This window comes from Melopsittacus undulatus, chromosome 4 (genome assembly GCF_012275295.1).
Source record: "Melopsittacus undulatus isolate bMelUnd1 chromosome 4, bMelUnd1.mat.Z, whole genome shotgun sequence".
In the NCBI taxonomy this organism is placed as follows: Eukaryota; Metazoa; Chordata; class Aves; order Psittaciformes; family Psittaculidae; genus Melopsittacus; species Melopsittacus undulatus.
In genome coordinates this window covers 46,166,073-46,189,936 of record NC_047530.1, presented here as the reverse complement: position 1 = coordinate 46,189,936, position 23,864 = coordinate 46,166,073, and the positions used below count along the sequence as shown (strand labels likewise).

At 38.8% G+C, this 23,864-nt stretch overlaps 1 protein-coding gene across 1 annotated transcript in view; it reads left to right on the top strand.

Annotated features, from left to right (window-relative positions):
* The first annotated feature begins 1,002 nt into the window (after positions 1-1,002).
* Positions 1,003-23,864, top strand: part of FSIP1 (fibrous sheath interacting protein 1) — an 88,604-nt gene continuing 65,742 nt past the window's right edge. Inside the window, exons 1-8 of the mRNA XM_005149333.4 lie at positions 1,003-1,245; positions 3,979-4,168; positions 5,044-5,142; positions 6,516-6,688; positions 7,631-7,715; positions 14,721-14,819; positions 18,701-18,801; positions 19,571-19,675. Of these exons, the coding sequence (XP_005149390.3) occupies positions 1,003-1,245; positions 3,979-4,168; positions 5,044-5,142; positions 6,516-6,688; positions 7,631-7,715; positions 14,721-14,819; positions 18,701-18,801; positions 19,571-19,675 (1,095 nt within the window). The remainder of the gene's footprint in view (positions 1,246-3,978; positions 4,169-5,043; positions 5,143-6,515; positions 6,689-7,630; positions 7,716-14,720; positions 14,820-18,700; positions 18,802-19,570; positions 19,676-23,864) is intronic.

Below are 23,864 nucleotides of genomic sequence, written 5' to 3'. Positions count from 1 at the left end.
CCCACTAGACCAGGTTGCTCAAAGCCCCTTCACGTCCTATTTAAATGTAGAAAAGAAATAAAAGGGATGGGATTAGGAAGGTATTCAGGTAAAAAATGGTTACAACATTATTTGGTTTAAGTTTTAACGACTTTATTTAAAAGTTATTCAACTACCGTTGTTCACAAGTCATGACACAATTTATGCAGGAGACTAGACAGTATCAAAAGAAACAGTGATATTTCACAGCACAGATACATTGTTCAAAAGGCTCGATGCAGTAATATTCTGTTGGATGAAACACTTACAAAATTCTTATACTGAAGTTGGAATGCCAGAAGCTAGGAGAATTATGCTGCAATTAAAATGGCTGCAACTCACATCTACAATACCCCGGCTAACAGGTTTTACCGCGGACTCCAAAGGCCACCCGCTACAAACTCCCCAGCTGCCAGGGACCCACCGTTTCACCGAGGTTTAGGAAAAGCCAAGGCTTCAGCTTTGTACCTGCCATGCCACTTAGTCCGCTGACAGCGTGCACCTACTAACCGCGACCCATCTTTCAAGACTCCTTTCCCCTTACTCGCGTCCCCGGGCCCAGCACACCGAAACCTGCCGGCAGGGTGCCCGCCGCCGCCCTTCGCCCCAGTGACAGTCTCAGCCGGGCTCGGGGACCCGGGCTTGGCTCTCCCTTTCCCATGGCCCAGCCACCCACTGCCCGGCGCTGCTCGGCCCTGACCCGCCGCACAGACCCGAACACTCGGCAACAGACCCGGCACAGCCCCAACGGTCTGTGGCGGAGGAGGGAGGAAAAGGACTCTCCGTGTAGCATTTATCCGTACAGGGACGGAGAGGAGAGGCTTCGGTGGGGTTATCTTGGTGGCTCAGACTTTGTCAGCAAGTAAGTGTTCGATTGTAGCTGTATACCTGACCAACTCGTTCACCACGACCCCCATCCAGACGATAGTACCGCCCCAAGGCTGAACACTGTAGTTATCGCGAGAGGCCTGTGCGTTGGTTGTCATGGGAACGGCAGCTGAGGCAGCGGTTGTGCCTGCTCCGCCGGCACCGCGCTGCCGCCCTCTCGCGGTAGAGATGGGACGGACACGGCGGTGCCGGGGCCTCCGGGCGGGGGAGGGCTCCACCAGCGCTACCTGTCTCAGGGGGGGTGGCCGCAGCTGCGGCTCTGGAGGGCAGCACGCCCGAAGGCGCAGTGCCCCGGGCTGCTCTTGGAAGCGCAGGAAAGGGCTGCCTACCTGCCTGCCGGTATGTGGAAACCTCCCTTGAGATAACTATGTGTTGCGTGCGGTTGTTTATATGGGTTTGGTTGGTTGCTTGGTTTTTGTTCCGGAATCAGGCTGTCCCCACGGAGTAAGCCTGGGATCCATGAGTTGAAACGAACTACTCTTCTTCTCTGCCCACTTCTTTATACTTCGGCATGCGTGGGAAGGCCACGAAGATACTATGAGGGCTGGAGCACCTCTCCTGTGAAGAGTGGCTGAGAGAGTTGGGGTTGTTCAGCCTGGAGAAGAGAAGGCTGTGTGGGGACCTTAAAGAAGCCTTCCAGTACCTAAAAGGGGCTTATGAGAAAGCTGGAGAAGGATGTTTTGCAATAGCAGGACAAGGGGGTATGGCTTCAAGCAGAGGGGAGATTTAGGTTAGATGTAAGAAAGAAGTTCTTCCCTGTGAAGGTGGTGAGACACTGGCACAGGGTGTGCAGAGAAAGTGTGGCTACCCCATCCTTGTGTTCAAGGCTGGGTTGGATGTGCCTTTGAGCAATATGGTCCAGTAGGAGGTGTCCCTGTGCATGGCAAGAGGGTTGGAACTAGATGTTTTTTAAGGTCCCTTACAATCCAAACCATTATTTGTTATGGATCTGATGTGTGTACATGACTCAGTTTGTACTTTTTATTGTGCTGCAGTATGAAGTTGTATTCACTTGGGCCTTCTGAAAAGTACCAGATACTCAGATACCTAATTCCTTTAAATTCACAGGTTTTTTTTGCAGAGAACCGTGCTTTTTTATTGTTTAAACACAAATTTTAATTGAAACACTGAAAGTGATCGTTTGGATTTGGGAACTCACACTGTTTAGAACTGCCGAATATGAAAGGCTTTTGATCGCTTTATTTGATGTCTTTAAGGTGTCTTTAGGTGTCTAAGGTGTCTTTAAAATATTCTCATTCTTCTGTTGATGCAAATTTTTCCAGTCCCATGTTTTTAAGATAAGAATAATAATAAAAAGAGCCAGGAGGTTTCCTTTGTTGTGAGACTACTTGTAAGATTTTAGCTATTTAAAGTTCTATGACAGTATGCACATTTGAATACTTTGGTTGGCTTGATAGTATAAATATATATTTGTATATATATTGATAAGTGTATACTTTAGTAGCAAGCTAGCCTATACTATAGTCTATACTCTGAACATTGAATTGATAGAAAGGTATAACCTACATCTGAAATATTACTGTGTTTGTGTTAATTTATTATAAAACTGAGAGTTTGGAAGGTGGTGGGTTTTTTTACTTTCCAGTTTTAGGTCTCAGTGGATATTGAAAGGGGGAGCTTGGATAAAATACCAAGGCCTGCGTCTAGCTCAAGAGCTTATCCTAATTGTAGAACTTTAAATACATCTATGGAGTTATCAACAACAGAGCCACATTTGCCTAAGGTAATTTTTTTCGCCTTCATTAAGTTAGAAACCCTATACCTAATTTTTGCTAGAATGCCAAAGGATTAATATTCTGCTTTTTTCACTTCATATAAAGCCTTGGGCTCTGCAAGTGTGCTAAGGGGTTATGTGAAAGCTCATGAATGTGAGCTGCTCTTTGTGCATACATGGAATGATGTTTAATTTAGTTTTTCAGAATCTGTGTTACTTTTATGTTTGCCACAAAAAGGGCTATTCAGCACTACAACCTGGAAAACTGGCTTGTCTCCCTCTTTATGCTGAATCAGATTATTAAATACTGTCTTAAAAAAAAATCTGTCAATAATGCATAGATACACAGCTGTAGGCTGTTGATGCGTGAGCCATGAAATTGTGTTTCGCTTTCGTCCCATTTGTGCTTTTAAATTTAAGCTGGGAGGAAAATTAAATTTACTATTAAAAGAAAGCATTTGAACAGTCCTCACAAGTTGTATTTTTGATTATAAAGTGCTCTCAGGATATGTTTGAATAAAATAAAAAAAAATTCATAGTGTTCCAAGAAATATGTAAGCTCCAGGGATTTAACATCTGTCCTCTGAAAAAAACCTAATATTGGGGATTAACTTAATTTTGGGAATGGGATATGTGATATGGTGGTTGAGATGTAAGAAGTGGGTCTTGGGCATTACAGCGTTGAATTGTTTTAGTTAAGATTAGTCGAATTGTATTGCTCCTCTGTTCACCTCTCTGTAGAATGGGATGCTTCACAGAAGTATGAAAATATTTTTATAGGCTCATTATTGGGTATTAAGTTAACATCAGGTAACTCGTAATCCAAATTCAGACCTAGGCTATTGCATGAAAATTTCTGTCTCTTGAGTCTGATAAATTAAGCATAAGCTTTTCAGCCCTTCAAAGACTATAAAAACCCCCTATAGCATGAGGAAAGTTTGGAATGCTACAACCTGGTGCAGTGGACCCAGTGTCAGGAAATGAACAAGGCTATTGTACACAAGCTGTTAATTGGTTGGCAACCCCAAATCTGGCATTTTGTGGAATGATGAGTTTGAGAATCAATGTGATATCTAAGAAACAGAATTCTGTATTGTATCTGAAAATGGTTGTTTCATTTAAGAAGTACTTAAAAGCAGAACTTTTAGAATCAGCAAAAATCACAGAAAAAAAAAAGCTTAAAAATAAAAAATAATTTGCTCAGCCTGACTAGTAGTCAATGCAGTGTTATATAGAAGTGTTGTTAGCCTTTGTGGTAGTACGTGATTATTGTGATTATATTTTTCTCCCCCAGAATATTTCTAGTTTTATGTTAACAATTAGTTTGCATTTCATAGGCTGATTCACCTGTCAGTTTGCCTGGTAGTCATCAAAGAGGCAGTTTAGAACACTGCTGTCCAGAAGAAAACAAAGATGGTAACAGAGAGAAATCTGATGGCAAGGAGTTAAGAACAGATCAGCAAACCATGGTGGAGAGTATAACTGTCTTTATTCAGAAATGTATACTGAATCGCAAGGAGCTGTCAGGTGTGGAATGACTTTCACTTTCTTGTGCTGTGGCTAGACCAAATATAATGTTTGTATAGTTTGGGTAAAATTCTATTGGTGGTGGGAAAAGAGCATGAGAATTGGTAAAATTCTAGAAGAGAAGGAGGTGTGAAAATTCATACCTTCATTTGTCTTCACTGTATTGAATACATCCTTGAAATAAATGTTTTATTACTGCCATTACCACCACAACATATGTCTTGTGTCCTCTAAGCTGTGATGCACCTTAGTGATGGCCTAAAAGATCAGGAAATCCCATCTGCATGTGTCCTATGGAACCATGTTTTCAGTAAGGTGTTTTTATCAAACTTTTCACACAGATCATGATAACTTGTTAGAAATTTTGTATCCTAATAATGGTCCACCAGTCCAAAAACTTGAAAATTATGGTTGTGAGTTACAGTGTTTAATAACTGAACAATGCTAATATTAATAACATACTTTACATACAAATATGCAATATCTAATTTTCATGAAAGCAGTTTCAGAAATGCTTCAGATGGCATTCTTTATTACCATTCTGTAAATGGTAATAAATGAACTTTCTAGAGCTTCTGGCTCTTTAGAAACAAAAAGGTTAGTATGTGAAGCAAAAGTTTGGATACCTTCTTCAAGGTTATATAAGATTTCATGTCAAAATTGCAGTCAAAATAAATTCCTTGATTCCTGCTTCTATGTTTAACATGAGTGTTAGTACGCTAGTAGTTATAATTTTTTAAACAGTAATCCATACAGAGGCTTTGTGGACTGCAAAAATATATTTTGGTGTCTTTACTGTTAACATTTCAAAAGGTATCTTTAGACGTTGTTTCACACGTATTTTTTGGTGAAAGGCTTTTTCCTGTGTTTTTCAGGATGTATCTCTAACTCAGTTTCTGGGGATGACTGCACTGAAATACAGACATTAAAATTCTGTGAACCTTCCCAAGGAAAATTAAGTAATGCAAAAGCAGGTACTACTTTTCAGGTGTATAAAGTGAACAGAGCAATAAAACTTCTGCTCCCCTTCCACTTGTTAATGCTTCTGAGAGTTTGGGACCATGATGTATTTGTGTGTATATTCTGTAGTTATAAAGAAATATGACAAATTGAAAATGTATGTACCTTGTGATATTCAAGAGGTGTTGGATGAATTCTTTATTTAAAGATTATTTTATTGAAGGATATTCACTTTCTTTAATGATATTGTAGTATTTGAGTTTTACATAGATTAAGTCAACCTAATAAGGCAGAATCCAGTGGTGATTCTGTCTATCTAGTGCAGCAGTGCTGGTGATCTAACATAGTATTAATTTCTACAGAAGAGAAATGGGATAGAGCTCAACTTGAAAGCTTCACTCAGGACTTTCAGGTTCAAATCCATTTGCTGGGTTCAGGCAACTTGAAATAAATGCTGTTTTTTCAGCTTCTGCCCTTGGGGCTTTCCTGGAGCTCAGTTAGGTTTTTATAGCTCTCCCTTGCTGTGTCACTCATCTCCTCATCAGTAAATGCTTGGCATGAATGGGTGTGTAAAGCATTTGACCTCAAAAGATTAGAAAACTGAAAAACATTGCAGGACTCCAAAACTTGGAAGTCAGCGGGATAGGGACAGCGCTACAACTGTTTCCTTCTTGCAATGGAAGCTAAGTTTAACCAGGAAAGAGGGCAGAGCATGAGACTGCTATAGGAAGGGGAAAAGCTAAAAGTGATCAGAAATTGTAATCTGCATGTTTAAGAGAAAATGAGATGGTACAAAAATCTATTTTAATTAAATAATTGCAGTTTCTATCCTTAATATTTCACCATTTCTCTTTTTCAAAACAACAGTTTTCTAGAACCAGTATCAGAATCTGGTTTAGCTGAGATATAACTCAAGACTGAAACTTCTATAGCATTTAAAAGTAGAGGTATTACAGAGTCTGTCTTAACCCCAGAATTACTCATTTTAAGAATGACAGTTCATCATGTATTCTACTAGTCAGGCTGAGGAAATTATTTTAGATTTTTAAGGTTATTTTTTCTGTGAGTTTTGCTGCTCCTATGGAGATGTCACTCTTCTATTATAAATTTGGATCAAATCCGTTGCTCAAAATGCAGGGGGCTCTTTCTCCCTTCCCCCTATACCTAGTTGCTAAAGTTCAGAGTGCGATTCAGTGTCCTATTACAAAGACTTTTATATTTTTTCCTGCTATGAACAGATTTAGAAATGAGCATGACATATGTGCTTGAGAGTAATTTTACTCTTGTCTGTGGCTGATATCAAACAACTCGTGCTGCCTTTTTTTTCTGCATTTTTTTACAAGTTGAAATGCTTCACCCTAAAATTAATTTAAAATGCATTTTACAGCAAACTCTTCAAACTTGGAATATTCTGAAGAAACAGATGTAGATCCTCAGATTCAAGCAGCTATAAAGAAAATGAATAAACTTGACACAATATTGGCAGAGAAACATTTTAAGGAGAGAGCAATTAAAAAACAAGGCAAAGAAATGAGGGCAAAGCTCTGGGAAGAGCTTCAGGTTAGAATGTTCTGCTTATTTTGTAAATAGTTTGCACTTAATAAAAAGTAAGATAGTTTTGTATCTTAAAGTAGTGTCTAACAATAATGTTTCATAGGCATTGTTTTATAAAATAACTCATGGTTGTATGTGTAAAGTGAAGAAATAGATCTTAAAAAGTAACTTTGAATAGGTTTTAATATATACAGCCAACAGGCTTTGAAAGAAGGCTATGGTAAAACTGATATGACCAGAAGCCAAATATACAGCTGTCTAGGTGTGGTTTACTAGTATAGTTTTATGCTTGAGCTCACTAGTTGCAGGTATGGTAGCGTGTAATGTTTATGAACGCAGACTTAAAAGTGTTTATTCTACTCTAGTATGATTTTTCTTAGGCTCATCTATTTCAGTATTGTCTGTTACTGAAAAAAAAGAGATGCCCCCTGAAGAACGTGTAAGAGCCATACAGCATCAATTACTTAACATTATTCCTATCCTGGTCTCTAGCAGATGGATGTCAATTTAAGTCTTGAAACATACGAGTTAGTGTTTCCTCTGTGGTTATGTATTGTATAATTTCAATGAATACAAACGTCAGTTGCAAAAAAGACATAATTGCAGTTGGTTTGACTGCATCTCATAATTTCAATGGGTTTGGATTCAAAGCCATATATGAATTACAGAACTTTTGTATTATAAAATGTGTCTCCATATAAAAGACAACATCTGAGGCTTTAAAATTCTACCATGTCTTTATAATAACTTCATGAGATGCTGTGAGAGGCTGATAGTCTTAAGAAGCAAATAAAATAGTCAGTAAATGTTGCCATAGAACAAGGAATTTTTAATAGGGTCTGAAGTTCGTGAGACCTGACAATGTATTTTGCCTTCAAGTATTTTTTAATGTAAATATATGCATGTATCTGCAAATTTATATTTTATTTCTTTATTTCTTTTGAATAGTCTATCAGAACCACTGAAAGCCATGAAGAGACAGAAAACACAAAACTTTTTTTAGCTTTGATCTCGCCATGGCAGGATACAGCTGGTAAGTAAAAAGGAGAAGAAAATGCCCTATTATAATTATCCCATATTTTGATTATTTTATTTTTTATACTATAAAAATAAGGCTTTCAAACCTTTGCAATAAAATAATATTTGCATGTACATCAAGGGAATATATCAAAACTTAAATAATTTTTGCATTATCACAAATGTAGACGTTGTACTTTAACATCAGGGTTGGTTTTTTTAATGGAAACTATGTATGAAGCTTGATCTTAGATTTTTATTTGGTTTTAATTGGCTTTTTTCTGAAAATTCTAGGGGAAAAAAATTAGGATAGATGGCAATTTTAAAAAGCTAAGCTATGTTAAAGGTATGCTAGGAGAATATTCTCAAGGAGAAAAGACCAGGAAGTTTGTTGAGATAATTTCTGAGCTTCATTATGATGTGACAATAAAGACAAAAATAGTCAAAGTGGAAGTGAACACACTGGTAAGAATCAACTTTTGCATTTTAGTTTTTTAGTAAAAATCACTTCCATGTCAAGTAGCATTTAAACTGCCAAATTCTGTAGCTGCATTAAAAGTAGACAAGTGACTAATGAAGGATTGAGTTCTTTACTAGAAACAGTAAACAGTTAATGCCGCGGCCAGGTGGAGGGGAGAAAACACCGATACGATGTAGGTTCACAAAATGCTCCGTTTATTGATTACAAGGCTGCTCTTAATATACTGTTTTACACGCGATCACGCATTACTTGATTGGCTGCTTTGCTTTGCCCACGAGGGGTACACGCTCCACTTTGCCTCTCCTGATTGGTTTCACACCTTCGCTTCAGCTTAGCGTTACATCATGCTTCTGGCATCTTGTTATTGCGTTCCTGTTTTGCTGATCTTGACGCTTCTTCTTTTAGCCTGGGGTCAGAGGTTCACTTTCTCACAGCTTGCTGTAGGCCTGTTCAAGCGCCCATGCTCGACCCCCAACATCTCCCCCTCTTTTTTCAAATAAGGCGTTCGTCATTTGCTGCATGCGTTGCATAATACATTGTAACAAACAAGGTCCAAAAAACAAAATTAACAACATAATCATTATTGGTCCGCTAAACATCATGATTAAACTCCTTAACCAACTACTTATTCCTAACGATTTTAACCAAGAGTCTATAGGATTTGTTTCTACAGTATGTTCTTTCATATTTTCTTTAAGTTCAAACAATTTCTTGTGAATAGATTCAGAATGATCAGAAAGATTCATACAACACATGCCCAGAAGCATTCTAATGCAAAGGGGATGTGAAACAGCTGCAGAAGTAAACTGTACAGTGTTAACAGTCAAGGAGTTACACTCCCCCTTTTTTTTTTTTTTTTTTTTTGATCAGACAAAAAGCCATTTATTGCAAAGCATTAACTCCTTATATACTATTGCTTACACACACCTACAGCAATTTGGCATATCATGGTTGGATACTTGTCTTGAAGACCCTTAGTGACTAACATATAATTGATTAAGCACAGGTGTGAGAACTTGACCTCGAACGCTTGCCAACAGTCCACAGCTCTCAGGACTCAGTGAATTCCAGCTTCTTCTTATCTTGCTTGCTTAGGCTTCCTCGGGCCTCTCACAGCCTTGCTGTATCCCTCAGAGTTATTCAGAGCTCATGTACAAAATATTCATTTTCCTGTGAAAACACTGTCTCCGCATCTCCCCCTTTTTAGTTTTACTAGAAGTTTTTTACAATTTCGTATGTCTGCTCTATCACTGCTGGACTTGTGTAACATAACAACCCACTACTCTAGGCAGCATTATTTCAGTAAGATTAGTCTGATTTGAAGTCACTTGATCCTTTATAACATGTGGCATACCAGTGAATCCTACACACCATGTAACAGGATGGAATAATTGGGATTTAACAGATGTGCTCAGTATACTTGTCCACTACCCATGGTCACACATAATAGAACAGATATTACAAAGATTTTACACAGATTTCTATCATTGCTGTTTCTTTATGTTGTTCTGTGGCTTTATACTTTTCGCTGGCAGTCAGTATGGTCCTGTTGATAGCTGTACACAGCTGGGCCTACCCTTTTTCTCCTGTATGGCTCTCTGATAACAGCGGAGGCCATCCCTCACATCAAGGTCTGGCATGGCATGTGTCCCCACCACTCTACACCTGCTGGTTGCAGCCAGCAGCGGAGCTAAAGGTTCTTCTTGGTGGCAAACACAGAGGCCAACCCAGTCTTGCCCTTGACTGTGGTAGCAGGCATGTGTTCAATCTCAGTCCTTGCACCTTGTTGTCAATGCAGAGTTTCACCTGCTTAACCCAGTAACAAGTCACTACTACAGCAAAGCACACACAGATTTACATTAGCAGAGTAACTATTACAGAGTGCATCAGCATGTTGAAGATGCTGATGACAGCGAGTGACTAACCAAAGAAACTTCTTACCAGTGGAGTTCTCCCACCCTCTTAATTTGTTCCATTACTTGCTTTATAACACTATCATAATCTTAGAATCTTTCTAGCTTTTACCTTAGCATTTTCTAGCAGCTGCTGCAAATTTGCATTCTTTAACACCTTTTACAAGTGACAAATCCATACAATACAAGGTATAGTTTCTTGTTAGCAACTGGCTAGTAAATACAGGTGGTTTTATATGCAAAATCACAACCTCTAATAATAGCTACTTTACAAGCATGCATATTCAAGCTGTTACTTTTCAGTTGCCCTCAAGTGATTTTTTTTTTTTTTTTTTTTTTGGATTACACATACATATTGTCTGGAAAACAAGCTTTAAGCAATATACATCAAAACTACCATCACTAATAACAGCTAGAATGAGTTATCATTACCCTTTTTTTCTTTTTTTTTTTTTTACTTTTTTTTTTTTTTTTTTTTTTTTTTTTAAAGTCACTCACCCTGCTTTGCACAGCTAAAACCACCGGCCTATTGGCAACTGCACTTTTGCATTAACCTTTTCTTGCCCGAAAGGTTAAACTGCTACCTGTTAAAACTTTTACATGAACCTGACAACAAAAAATATACAGAACACTGTCTGCGCTCATTACAAACATACACAGACACAGACACACACATATGGGATCCCACAAGCACACTGCACACAACTACAGTGTTTGAAACACAAAATCCAGACGATCATTGTTCCCACTACACAGTCCCACATACAGGACGTGGCACAAGGACCCTGTAAAGACTATCAGGAAACCAGCTCCGAGAAGCATCATTGCTGTGCGAGGTGGCAGGCTCAACCTTAGCGAGCGTCCCCGCAGAGGCTCTGCCTCCCTCACATCGCCTGAGGCCTGGGCTTTTTTACTGACCAAAATGCACACTCGTTCCGACACAGGTGGCCAGCCTATATCGGAAGAACTTGCCAGCAATATCTCTAAAGGTTTCCAAGGGTCGATAGAAACATGGACATACTTATATTTACCAACTTCTAGTACATGAGTATCACAGAGAGACCACACCAAAAGAGTTGTACACGGGGTCCCAACTCCACGGTCTGACACATTCTGCCCGTTACCCCTGATAAGAGCATACAAGAGACCTTCCCATCTCAGGTGGGAAGCACACACACCACGGGAAACCATGCAATACATCCACATCCCCCACCCATCTCACTTCTCCCTTTACAGCTACCCATTTATCGTGAGGATATGGGGGATATAAATCAGGCTTCTTTTCCAGATGAATAGGCTCCAGGTCAAAAGCACCATCCAGGTCAGCATCGGCATTATCAGGCATCAGAATCTCAGGATCAGCAACAGCAAACTGATGAACGTGCACAGGCTCCTTCTCGGGGTCAATAGGGCTCAAGTCGAAAGGATCATCTTCATCCCCATCTTCAGTCTTCACAGCCATGGCAGCAACCAGCGGAGGTTTTGGGGGGGGAGGGCGGGGGGGGGAGGGGGGGCACGCTGGTCTCCATGATCTCATTTTTTTTTTTTTTTTTTTTTTTTTTTTTACTTTAACGTCTCTAAAACAGTTCTCCAAATGACTGACAAACTTTTCACAGCATCATTGCCTTTCGTGGCTGCATTCCACAGCTTAACTCTTGCCCCATTCCACAAGGATATCTCAAATCCGGTAGACTCATAAATCTCTGGGTAACGTGTCTTCGACCATTTCAACATTAACTTTAGGTCTGTCTCTTTAAGGGTTGCTCCCTTCACCTTAGGAAGGACTGAAAACATCCATAAATCAGGGGCTTCTTCCTTAGTAATTTTCTCCCAAGTCTTGAGATTAAAAGCTTCACCGACTCCCACAATTCTTCCCCTATCTTATGCCATTGATCTTTGGAGAATAACTGTCCCGTATTTTCTAACAACCCCCTTCGTCGGCACCAAAATAAAAAGTCCACAAGTTCCTGTCGGGGTATCGAGTACCCTGTTTTCTTCGCTACACTTCTATCGTAGCCTTTTCTATCGCTGATACAGCGAAACCCATCCCGAACCAGACCGCAGTCTGCCTGACTCACCGGTCAGCCGTGGCCACGTAATTTGAGCTCTTTTCCTGCCTCTCTCGGACAGCCTGCCTCTCTCGGGCAGCCGGGATCTCCACCTTCTCTCGTCCGCGGTCTCTCTCTCTCCTGGTATCACGTCGGGGTCACCAGAATGCCGCGGCCAGGTGGAGGGGAGAAAACACCGATACGATGTAGGTTCACAAAATGCTCCGTTTATTGATTACAAGGCTGCTCTTAATATACTGTTTTACACGCGATCACGCATTACTTGATTGGCTGCTTTGCTTTGCCCACGAGGGGTACACGCTCCACTTTGCCTCTCCTGATTGGTTTCACACCTTCGCTTCAGCTTAGCGTTACATCATGCTTCTGGCATCTTGTTATTGCGTTCCTGTTTTGCTGATCTTGACGCTTCTTCTTTTAGCCTGGGGTCAGAGGTTCACTTTCTCACAGCTTGCTGTAGGCCTGTTCAAGCGCCCATGCTCGACCCCCAACAAGTTAATGAAACAGAAATGTGGAATGTGATATATAACAAAAAAAAAAGACTGATAACGCTCAAAATTGCAGTGAATACCAATAATGTAAAACTGTAGGTAGAATATGGAAAGAAAAGTTAAGAAACTGTTTAGGCATGTTTTTTTTTCTACTGAGTCAGTTCTGACACAGCTTCTGTTGGAGTTCTCAAGCAGGTGGTTGAAGCATGTTCTGAAGTATCTGTATTTTTTTTTCCAAGAATGCAAAGAGGATGTGCCTGCTCACAGGGACCTGAAAAAAAAGAAATAATAATTGGGTATTTTAAAATGTTCTTTTTCTTTCTGTGGCTGGACTTTTTACTGAGGGAGAAACTGGAACAAACTGTAGGCATTCTGTTCACAATGACTTGGTTGGGCAGGGGGAACACAATCAGACTCAACTTGTCAAGAACATACCACATCAAAATTGCTCAAGAGTGGATTTAGGAAAAATTGCTGTTTGAATACTCTGTCTTGGTGCTGCAGTTCTTGGAGGTGTGTCAGTTCTACACACATTTCACATCCTGTCCTGCACCTATATACCTTGGTTGGAAAGGTTTCTTGCTGAAAGGAAACAGAATTGCAGTGCATCCTGTCTTTTTTTCTTTCTGGGGAGAGAACAAGTATTTGAGATCTAAAAGATTATTGCTGAGCAAAAATCTGAGCTTGAATGTTGTAAATATATGCGTTGTGAGGGTAGCAATTTGTGGGTAAAGCACTTCAGCAAAGCTTATCATTATAACGTAACCTGCTTTTATTTTTACGCCAAAGTTTGGGTTACTGGGGAAGAACACAGAATTCGATATAAGAGATATTGAAAAAGTCTCCAGTAGATGTCAGGATATAGTAAAAAACAGTAGGCAAGCAAGACTAAGTTAATGAATTCCATGCTCCAATTCCCCTATTATTGCAAAGGTAACTCCTTGCTGTAGAGATCATGTGCATCGTATGGGTTCCAGTGTACTCTACTGAGAAAACTCTGCATAATTCAGATTTATATTTATACTCCAGCTTGATCTTTATCTTGAATTTCCTATGACATGCTGGTGCCTTACTTTTCAGGTCTTGTTTATTTATATATTTATTTAAATGAATGCCCAGATAGCTGCTTTGGCTGATACTGAAATGGAATGCAATTTATATATTTTGGCTTTCAGAGCCTGAATTTGATAAAGAGCCCTATGAAATAAATTATACAGGGGAGCTGTTTAATTATAGCTTTTAATGTGGCTGTGAAATCAAACACAAGTTCCTGGTACAAAATCATTAATAACTTGTGTCCCAGCCTCTCAGGCACAAAAACCACTCTGACACACTCATGGCAAAAAATTAAATCAGGAGTTAATTAAATAGCCTTAAATTAATTTCCCTGTGCTTTGTGCAACAAAATCATACTTCCAGTTGAGTCCATTAAACTGTTATTACAGGATGTTGGTTGTTCTTTCCATATGTGAAGTGTATGTTTCTTTGCAATACAAGTCCTTTGCTGTAAGTGCTAAGTGTATGGACTCCAAGTTAATGCTCTATTTTACACTTCCAGTTAATATGTGTCAATATCACGACTGAATTTTTTCTTTGAGTAAGTGAAACAACTCTTGCATGCTAGGATGTTTGAACAGTTTGGTTTTTTTTTTTTTCTAAACTATACCCTTGACTACAGCCACTTTAAAGTCTAACAGTTCATGCACAGGCACACATCAGCTGTGAAAACCTGGTTACTTTATTCTTATTCTGAATTCTAGGTGACTTGCCACATGGTGTCTGCTGTGGCTTTTGAACTTTAGGGCCTAGGGCTGTATTTTCTAGGATGTACTTTTTTGTCCAGTAGTTTAAAAAACCCGAAACCAGACATAGGAAACAGTGTAATTATTCATGAGAGACACCTTAAGATTTTTTTTCCCCCCTTCTTTATTTCTTGAGAAATATGGTGGCTATGTAATTTACACAAATAAATTTCATCAACTTTCATATGTGAGATCTTCTATTATACTGTACATCAAAATAGATCTTCTTTAAATACAATTTAAATTTTACTGGAAAAATTCCTTGCAGGTCCCTCCTGTGCCAAGGAAGAAGAAAGACGTACTTCGGTATTTCACACACAAATTAATCCAGAAGGTTATGATAGCCATAAACCCCAACGTAATCAGGGTAAAATTCATTAACTATATAGTTTGTATGTGGCAAAAAAGCATATACAGTGGGTGGGTGATGAGGACTTGTCCTTTGTGACTAGGCCAATATAATCAGAAAAAACACGATTGCTAAGTGGACTGGTGACAGTTCTTTTTTTTTTTTCTTTTTTTTTTAATTTTTTTTCCCAAAGTATAGAATAATTTTGTTTGGGACTTTATCTAAAACATTTTGCTCAACATGCAAAGAAAAATTTTTAAATCCAGGTTTATAAAATATTTTCTTTCATTGCAAGATGATGAGGTATGTAACTGGTGGAAGCAAGGACAGGTGGCCTAGGAAGAATACAAGAATGTTGTCTGGGAAGCTAGGGACCAGGTTAGGAAAGCTAAGCCCCAGTTAGAATTAAACTTGGGTAGGGATGTGAAAGGTAACAAGAAGGGATTCTACAATTACATTGCAAATAAAAAACAGGAGGGACAATGTTGGCCTTCTCTGGAAACTGTCAGGAGAGCTGGCTTCCCTGGATTTGGAGAAGGCTGAGGTTCTGAATGACTTCTTTGCCTTAATTTTCACTGGCAAATGCTCTGACCGCACCACCCAAGACTTGGAAGGCAGACGCAGGACTGTGAGAATGAAGACCTTGGGCCCACTGTAGGAGAGGATCTGGTTCAAGACCATCTTAAGAACCTGAATGTGCACAAGTCCATGGGACCTGATGAGATCCATCTATGGGTCATGAAGGAGCTGGCAAATGAAGTTGCAAAGCCACTGGCCATCATATTTAAAAAATCATGGCAGTCAGGTGAAGTTCCCGATGACTGGAAAAAGGGAAATATAACCCCCATTTTCAAGAAGGGGAAAATGGATGATCCAGGGAACTACAGACCAGTCAGTCTCACCTCTGTGCCTGGCAAAATCTGGGAGCAGATTCTCCTGGAAGGCATGCTAGGGCACATGAAAAACAACAAGGTGCTTGGTGAGACCCAGCATGGCTTCACTAAGGGGAAATCCTGCCTGACCAATTTGGTGGCCTTCTATGATGGGGCTATGGAACTGATGGGCAAGGGTAGAGCAGTTGATGTCATCTACCTGGACTTGCGCAAAGCATTCGACACTGTCCCACACAACATCCTTGTCTCTATACTGGAGAGACATCAATTTGATAGATGGACCACGCAGTGGATAAAGAGCTGGCTGGCTGGGCGCATGCAAAGAGTTGTGTTCAATGGCTCAGTGTCCAGCTGGAGACCAGTAATGAGTGGTGTCCCTCAGGGATCGGTGTTGGGACCGGTCTTGTTTAACATCTTTGTCAGTGACATGGACAATGCGATTGAGTACACCCTGAGCAAGTTTGCTGATGACACCATTAGGTCCCCAGAGGGACCTTGGCATGCTTGTGAGGTGGGCTGATGCCAACTTTATGAAGTTTAACCATGCTAAGTGCAAGGTTCTACACCTGAGTGGGAGCAATCCCAGGCACAGCAGAGATTCAGAGCAGCCCTGCGGAGAAGAGCTTGGGGGTTTTGGTTGATGAGAAACTTTACATGAGCCAGCTTCAGGGTCACGAGGAGAACGATCAGGGGATTGGAGCACCTCCTGTATGAAGACAGGCTGAGAAAGTTGGGGATGTTCAGCCTGGAGAAGAGAAGGCTGCGTGGAGACCTCAGAGCAGCCTTCTGAAGGGGACCTATAAGGATGCTGGGGAGGGACTCTTCGTTAGGCACAGTAGTGATAAGACAAGGGGTAACTGGTTCAAACTTGAACAGGGGAAGTTTAAATTGGATATAAGGAGAAAGTTATTTACTGTAAAGGTGGTGAGGCACTGGAATGGGTTGCCTGGGGAAGTTGTGAATGCTTCATCCTTGGTGGTGTTCAAGGCCAGGTTGTACAGAGCCTTGGGTGACATGGTTTAGTGTGAGGTGTCCCTGCCCATGGCAGGGGGATTGGAACTAGATGATCTTAAGGTCCTTTCCACCCCTAACTGTTCTGCAGTATGATTCTATGATTCACTATAGAGTGTATCATTGGTTCTTCATGGAAATTCTTTAAAAACTTTTCTTTGCTGTTATTCTAAGGTACAGTATCTTTCACTAAGAGGCTTATATTCAAGAAACTATCTACAAATTAAGAGTGGTGCTGTATACAGTTTTAACTGTTCTGTGGTTTTGTTTGTTTGTTTGTTTCCAGGAGAAATTATCTAGATGTTGTGACAAACCTAAATCTTCAAACAAGCTAATTTTATATTTTATTGTACTGATTATTATAGAGGCTGCATTGGTTTTATGGATTAGGTACTTTCTGGCAAAAATCAGACATCTGTGCTAGTTCTATGAATCACTTGTTTAAGTGCACTGTATAGCTTTCAAATGCTGGTAGCAGAGTAGTGTGTCCAACACTTCAAAATGGAATTGTGCTTTTCTGCCTCTGTTCTTTCACTATTTAAAATTTAAATTTGTGTGGTTGAGTAACTTCTCACATGTGTTGTGACATAAGAAGAATAGCTTCAGCTGCCATTCTGTCAGCTGCAATTGTTTATTTCTTTGTCATCTACCATTCTGTGTAAACAGAAGGAATCTATCTTCCTGGTTACTGGCTAAGATGACAAGGATGTCTTCCAGAAGGTTGAACCATTGATGGCAGCAGAATCTTTGCACTTTTTCAAATGTGATTGCATGTTTCAGTTTTTAAATATGGACTGTAGCTTTCTTACAATTTTATCACTTAGTCTACTATTATGTAATGTTTGTGTTCTTAAATGTTTTTTTTCATACTGGGTAGAAGCAGGGCTGTGCTTTTGATATCTCTGTCTTCCTACCACGTGTCTTTATTCTTTCCTTAAAATTAAGCTTGTCTCTTAGCTTCCACCTTCACAATTTCTGAATTGTGCTGGAGTGTCCTTGAATAGCAATAACAGGCTTCATTACCAGTGTTCAGAACAGCAGTGGCTTCTGAAACCCATTGTGTCCATAGTGTATAAAAAGGATGCATGGAATTTATTTCATACCTTTGGGAGTTTGCTTGCTATCTATTCACTCTGAACAAGAGTTACTTTCATGTAGATTTCCATAGCCTATCTTCTGTTATCAAACATCTTAATTTGGGTTTTTTGTAGGCAAATAGCACACCCCTTTCTCAAATCTCTACTTCCCAGAAAAGCAAAATGTATCATGCCTACTTTTGAAGCAGTATTTGAGACATCGAAGTTGGTTATATTTGCGTAAACTGGTTATTTAATGTGATAAATATTTGCTGTCTGTAAAGGAATTGCTGTTTTAAAACTGGTACATCTCTGAAAAACACAATGCATTTCAATTTTTTTGTGACAGATAGAACCCTGTTGTTGGAAAGAACCGTACATATGATGTTGTCTGAGTATCGTGGCCATAATAGCTTTACAGGTCCATAACACATTTATTTTTAAACGAAATTTGTTTTATAAGCTGTATTATAATATCAACTATATCATCTGTTCTTCAGCTGTTTTATTTTTAAAAATGTACTTGATATGTCTCCAAATATTTCTGTGGTTTTCAAAAAAATTATTGTCTGGTTTCATACGGATGATAAATCTAAAACAATGATAGGGTTTGAAAGAATGCTGTGGCTTTTAAAGCCACCATGTTTAACATTTTTGAGGTTTGAAATCCAAAGTATTTTAGCCTTGGCAACATTGAATGATGAGTCTGTGATCTCATATAATAAAAGCTTAAAATAAGATTAGATTTTGACAATAATTATGTTTTAAGTAAGCAATATTATATAAATAATGAAAACAGTATATAAAGTTTGTCTATCTACTGTGTTTATTAAGGATTTAATAGGATTGCTGTTATTACAGCTCTCGTTGAATCAGAAAAGGAATTATAACACAGCAACTTTTCTTCCTCAAACTTCAGATTATCCAAGTGAATTAGAAACAAATGAATTTCTTAATGAACAAGAAAAAATGCATATCAAAAATAAAAATAATAAGGATTTCATTAAAAAGAACATAGAGGTAAGCATTAACACATAAAATCATTAACATTTTGGTAAATGTTAACTAAAAATATTATGTAAATACTTCTGGAACCAGTTTTTCATTCTTGTGGAGGGTTTTTTTGTTTGTTTTTATTTTGAGTCAGGAACATTAAAAGCTAATTAGGCATGAATGAAAAAATCTTGCTGTTAAAAAGTGTTGTTTATGGCAGAGATTTCTATAAGGTAGTTCTCATCTTGGATGCTCACGTTGGTGGGGATAATACTACTTCTATGTATTTGCTAAAGAGCATTGGGAACTGAATTGTTCTGTTTCTGTCTGGACATAGCTAGTTTTGAGTGCAAATATTTCCTAAGACTTTTGTTAAGTGCATTTGCTATTAAGTTAAAGGAGGATGTTCGTAAGCATAGATAAGGAATAGATATGCAGGTTGCTGATGTATAGCCTGCATGGGACTGTTATTTACAGAAGACTTCTTTCTGTCAGAAAATAGATGCCTTGATTTTCATGCTTTTTTTTTTCTTCCTATGAAGATCTAGTAGCTGTGATAATTTTTCATCTAGTAAAAAAATATCCACCCTATTGCTATATCAAAAACTACTAGAAGATTATCAGTTTTTATGTAGGCATCTAGGTTTTCTGTCAGAGTGATAATTTTTATTATGGGAATAAGCACGATTTGGATGTTAATTTCACAGAGTTTAAACACTTTGTTTTGGTGCTGTGTGAGCTAGTGAACTTCTAAAGTTATTTTTTTTGGGGTGGGTGTTTGTTTTTAATATTTCAGCTAGCAAAGGATTCAGGAAACCATTTCATGCTCGAGGAAGAAAGAAAAAGGCTAATTGAGCTACTGAAAGATATAGAAGATGGAATTGAATTGCAAGGTCATGAGGTATGGCAATTTGTACTGTCCTGCCTTATTTGGCTTATTTTTATGGTAAATCTAAGTTTGACTTGGTTTTAGTACTACCATGAAGTAAATCACTGAGATATGAGACAAAAGCTGAACAAATCCAATTGCTCTTTTGTCTTCAAGAATGAATTTTCATTGGCATCTTTGTTAATTTTACTAACACTTGGACATGCCTGGCCTCAGAAAAGCAACAGAACCTGAAAGTTATATATGGGTGGAAGGAGCCTCAGAAGGACACTTAGTGACAAAGATGACCTATTTTCTCTGCATAAAATGTGAAGTTATGGCCTGTCAATCTGAGTGGCTAGTGCTGTAGTTTCAGGTGAAAGGGTCAGCAACTATTTCAGAAAAACTCTTCAGGGTAAAAAAGTGTTTGATTTTTACTGCTTCTAGGCGAGTCTGTGCCTCAAAATGATTCCCAGTGATGTGAAGACATCAACTAGTCTTTTGATCTTCTAGTTACTAGGAGATGCCCTTTATCTGATACTACTTTGAGGGGAATGTCACAGTGAAGGAGTGTTTGGGGCTCTGTATTTCACAGAAGAGATCATAAGGCTGTCAGGATGGGAAGATAAAATTTGGGTAGAAAAATGAATCATACTAGGAACTTACAGTACTTTCAACAATATATAATATTAAATATGCTAAAGTTATGTGTTTTCATAGAATGAACACCCTCTAACTATGTAAGCTTGATATAACTCTTCAAGAAACTTGCATTTAAATAAACCAGAAGAAGTATTGGGGAAAATGCTTGTTGTGTAAAGAAATTGGGTGACCTTTCTAATTTGCTTTACATTTAAATGAACATTAAGTCTATAGTAATGTTATGAGCTTTTCCACAGCATTTATAAGTATACACTGAACCACAGTACTTAAGAAGAAAGATGTGAACTCTGTATAGAATGAACAAAGTATATCCAAAGCCTAGTTTCAGTTTAATTTATATAGCTAAAGTGATCTGGAGTAAATTATTTTTCAGTAGGTTAAATAACAGCTTAGGTGTGAAAGACAGAAACAAAAGCAAATGCAATTTATTTTTTTAAATTGTCTCTTCCTATATTTTATTTTAAGCTATTTTTTTAATAAGGTGATGAAGACATCAAAGAGGTGATGCTCTACATTACTGTTTTTTAAAATGTGTCTAAAATCCACCTTCATAAATTACTGTTTCAGACATGGGGTAAGGATGTGAGCTCAGGATTTTCTTCATCTGAATGGAAATTCAGAACAAACCTACCCATGGTTCACAACATTAAACAAATCTGTAATTTTCCAAATTCAGTGTGATTTCTAGGTTGAAACTCATTCACTCTGTAGTCCAAAACTTTTCCCTTTACTCTAGGAGAATTAGTAAATATATGCTGTGTTTTGTCATTTTCAGAGCTTTGTGGGTCAAATAAAGTTAAGGAGTCTGTATAAGTCAGGAAAACCTGGTGGTCAAACGTCTAAGATTATATAATGTGCAGTATTTTAACAGTAACTTCATTCACAGTTAGTAAGATAATGTAGAAAGAAGCACAGAAACATAACTTTTGCTGATCACTGGTATGTAAAGATTTAAAACTATCAGACATGCTAAGTGCTTATGCTCATGAGATTAAAAATTTATGTAAAATTATGCCAGTCTTCCTGTTGGCCTGACATTTTTTCCCTCACTTTACGTAGGAAACATTTATTTTTGGACATGAATGTTGAGGTTGCAGATTGACTTATGTGTGTAAAATACTCATCAGTTAATGATGTTGCACAGGTATTTGGTTTAGCTGACATAGTTTAGCACTCAGAACAATACAGTAGAAGGCCTTATGTTGACCTACTGGTTAGGAGAGTTGATTTTTATTGTACTTCTGAATTTGTTGCATATTAGAAGAATGAAGTTAAAGCTCACTGGGTCATAATTTAGTTAATCTTTTGTCTGCATTTGGAAAAGATTCAAGGTATTCATTCTATTAGATCTGCTTGCAGCAGGATTGACATTAGAATCCTGTGTAAGGGTGACAGACTGTTCAGCTGTAACAGTACTTCATCCAGTCTAACATGAAGAAACCGTAGGGAGAGCATTGTGGCTGTCCTTTCCTGATCAAGGACGTGTTTCAGCGTGAGGACATAAAACTATAGAGATTTTGTTATTTATATCGAATACTAAATAGATCACAGGATTTGTGTTGCTCTATGTTCTTGACCAATGAACAAGAATGGGAAAGGTAATTTGTGAGTTAGTCTAGTCTGTACTAGATCATTTCTTCAAAGAAAACAGCTCTTAAATCTAAAACCAAAGTACAATAAAAGAAAGGTTTAGTTACTTAAATGTGTCCAGTCTGGATATGAATTTGTTGTGTCTCACATTTGAATTTTATTACGGGTGAGGCATTTCCTGTGACTGCTCTGTAACACAGATCATGAGGAAATTATCAGGTAATGAGTAATCTAGACTGCTTTAAGTGGGTCCAGGTAACTGTCCAGCTGATGGCTACTTTCATCTTATTTCATACTAACCTCTGAAAAACTGGTGCAACCACACTGGCTCAAGTAGTGTTTTGGAGGTTATCAATCAAGGCAGATCTGGCTATGCTGTATGAATTCCTCTGTATAGTGTAATGTGGATCAGGTTAAATCAACTTAATTTGACTTGGACTACTAAATATGTCAAATACCCAAGCAGCATTTCTCACTTTAAAAAAAAAAAGTTTTATGAGTATTTAAAATACTTTAGAAGTACATATTCATGCTAATCTCATTTTCAAAGCTGCAGGGGTATAATTTGTTTCAGATGTTCCACAGTAATAAGCACTGACTGTGCCGTTATAAAAGTATTGTTCTGAATTAATACACAGGAAACACTGGCAGGACAGAAGCTTATTTTCCAAGCAAAGCTATCTTGCAAATACAGAAGAGAATGTGTGAGTCCTTTTAACTCTGGAGTAAAGTGACTACTAGAGTAATTTGGTTACTTGGAGCACTGGGATATGATGGCATGGGATGCAAATGGTGAGCTGTAGCTAGTGAGCCCAGGTGCAGCTTGACTGACTCCTGTAGAGTCATTTCTATGTGTTTGTACTGTGCCTTTCAATGTTAGATTAGGGGTGGTTAACATGACATTAGTGTAGTACCACATTGGCTACCTATGATGGTCACTGTCTCACCTGAACAGATGCTTCCACAAAGGTGGCAAGCTTCTAGAGAGATATTTCTGCTTCGCCCTTCTGGAGTCAGGTCATGTCCAGTCAGGCTTACTATTTGTGTTGTCATACTTGTATGAGAAGGCATTAGAAGAACTGATTTTGTTTCACAGAAGAGATGACTGTCTTTTTAATTATTTTTTTAAATTCTACTTGGCATGGAGGTAACTTGTGACAGGTGTTGGGGTTTTCTCTTTTTCTTTTCGTAACTAATATACTTTATGATTATGGGGATGAACCAGAGATGACCTCATAGCAGTGGTATCATAACGAAGCTGGTATTTCCTCCTTTTCTGTGGACACTACTGCATCAATAGCCAGAGGACTAATCTGGAAGGTGTAAAGGAGTGATGGACATGAATCCTTTGCAAGACAGAATTTGAAATCTTGGGGGAAGGTAGCCCTCTTCTGTTAGGAAAACGAAAGGAAACATGCAATACTGTCCCACAACCCTGCTTGGCCCTTCTAAGGTCTTACCTGGTGTTTCTTTGTGCTTGGGACAGAGATATAATCTGCTAATGTCTTCCCACTGAATGATGGTTGTGTAGGCTTGCTTCCCTGAGTATGAGACTGGAGTGCCAGGTTGCTGTGGGGAACTTGCATCTGTTTGTGAACCTGAGCTCATTTGTTTAGGTTAAGAGGGCCAAGCTTATTCAGAATATGCAATTGTCTGTACCAGGAGCACATACACGTATTTGTTAGTCAGCTGTTAACTGCAATCAAGAGGAAAAAGCCATGTAAATCACAAACAGTAAAAGAACCCTCTTCTTTTTGTCTCTCCCCGTGTTTCTTGTGATAACATCCTGGCACTCTAGAGAGGTGGCAGCTACTCACCTTGGAGCAGTTCCTTTGCTTTCCTGCGGATGGCCTGTTTTCTTCTTTGGTGATTGGTTGATGGCTTGGCTTCCCGAGTGAAGATTTTGGGAAGGGCTTTAACCATGCTTACTTCAAGCACAATGACCAAGGGCGAGCGGGGTATGCAAATC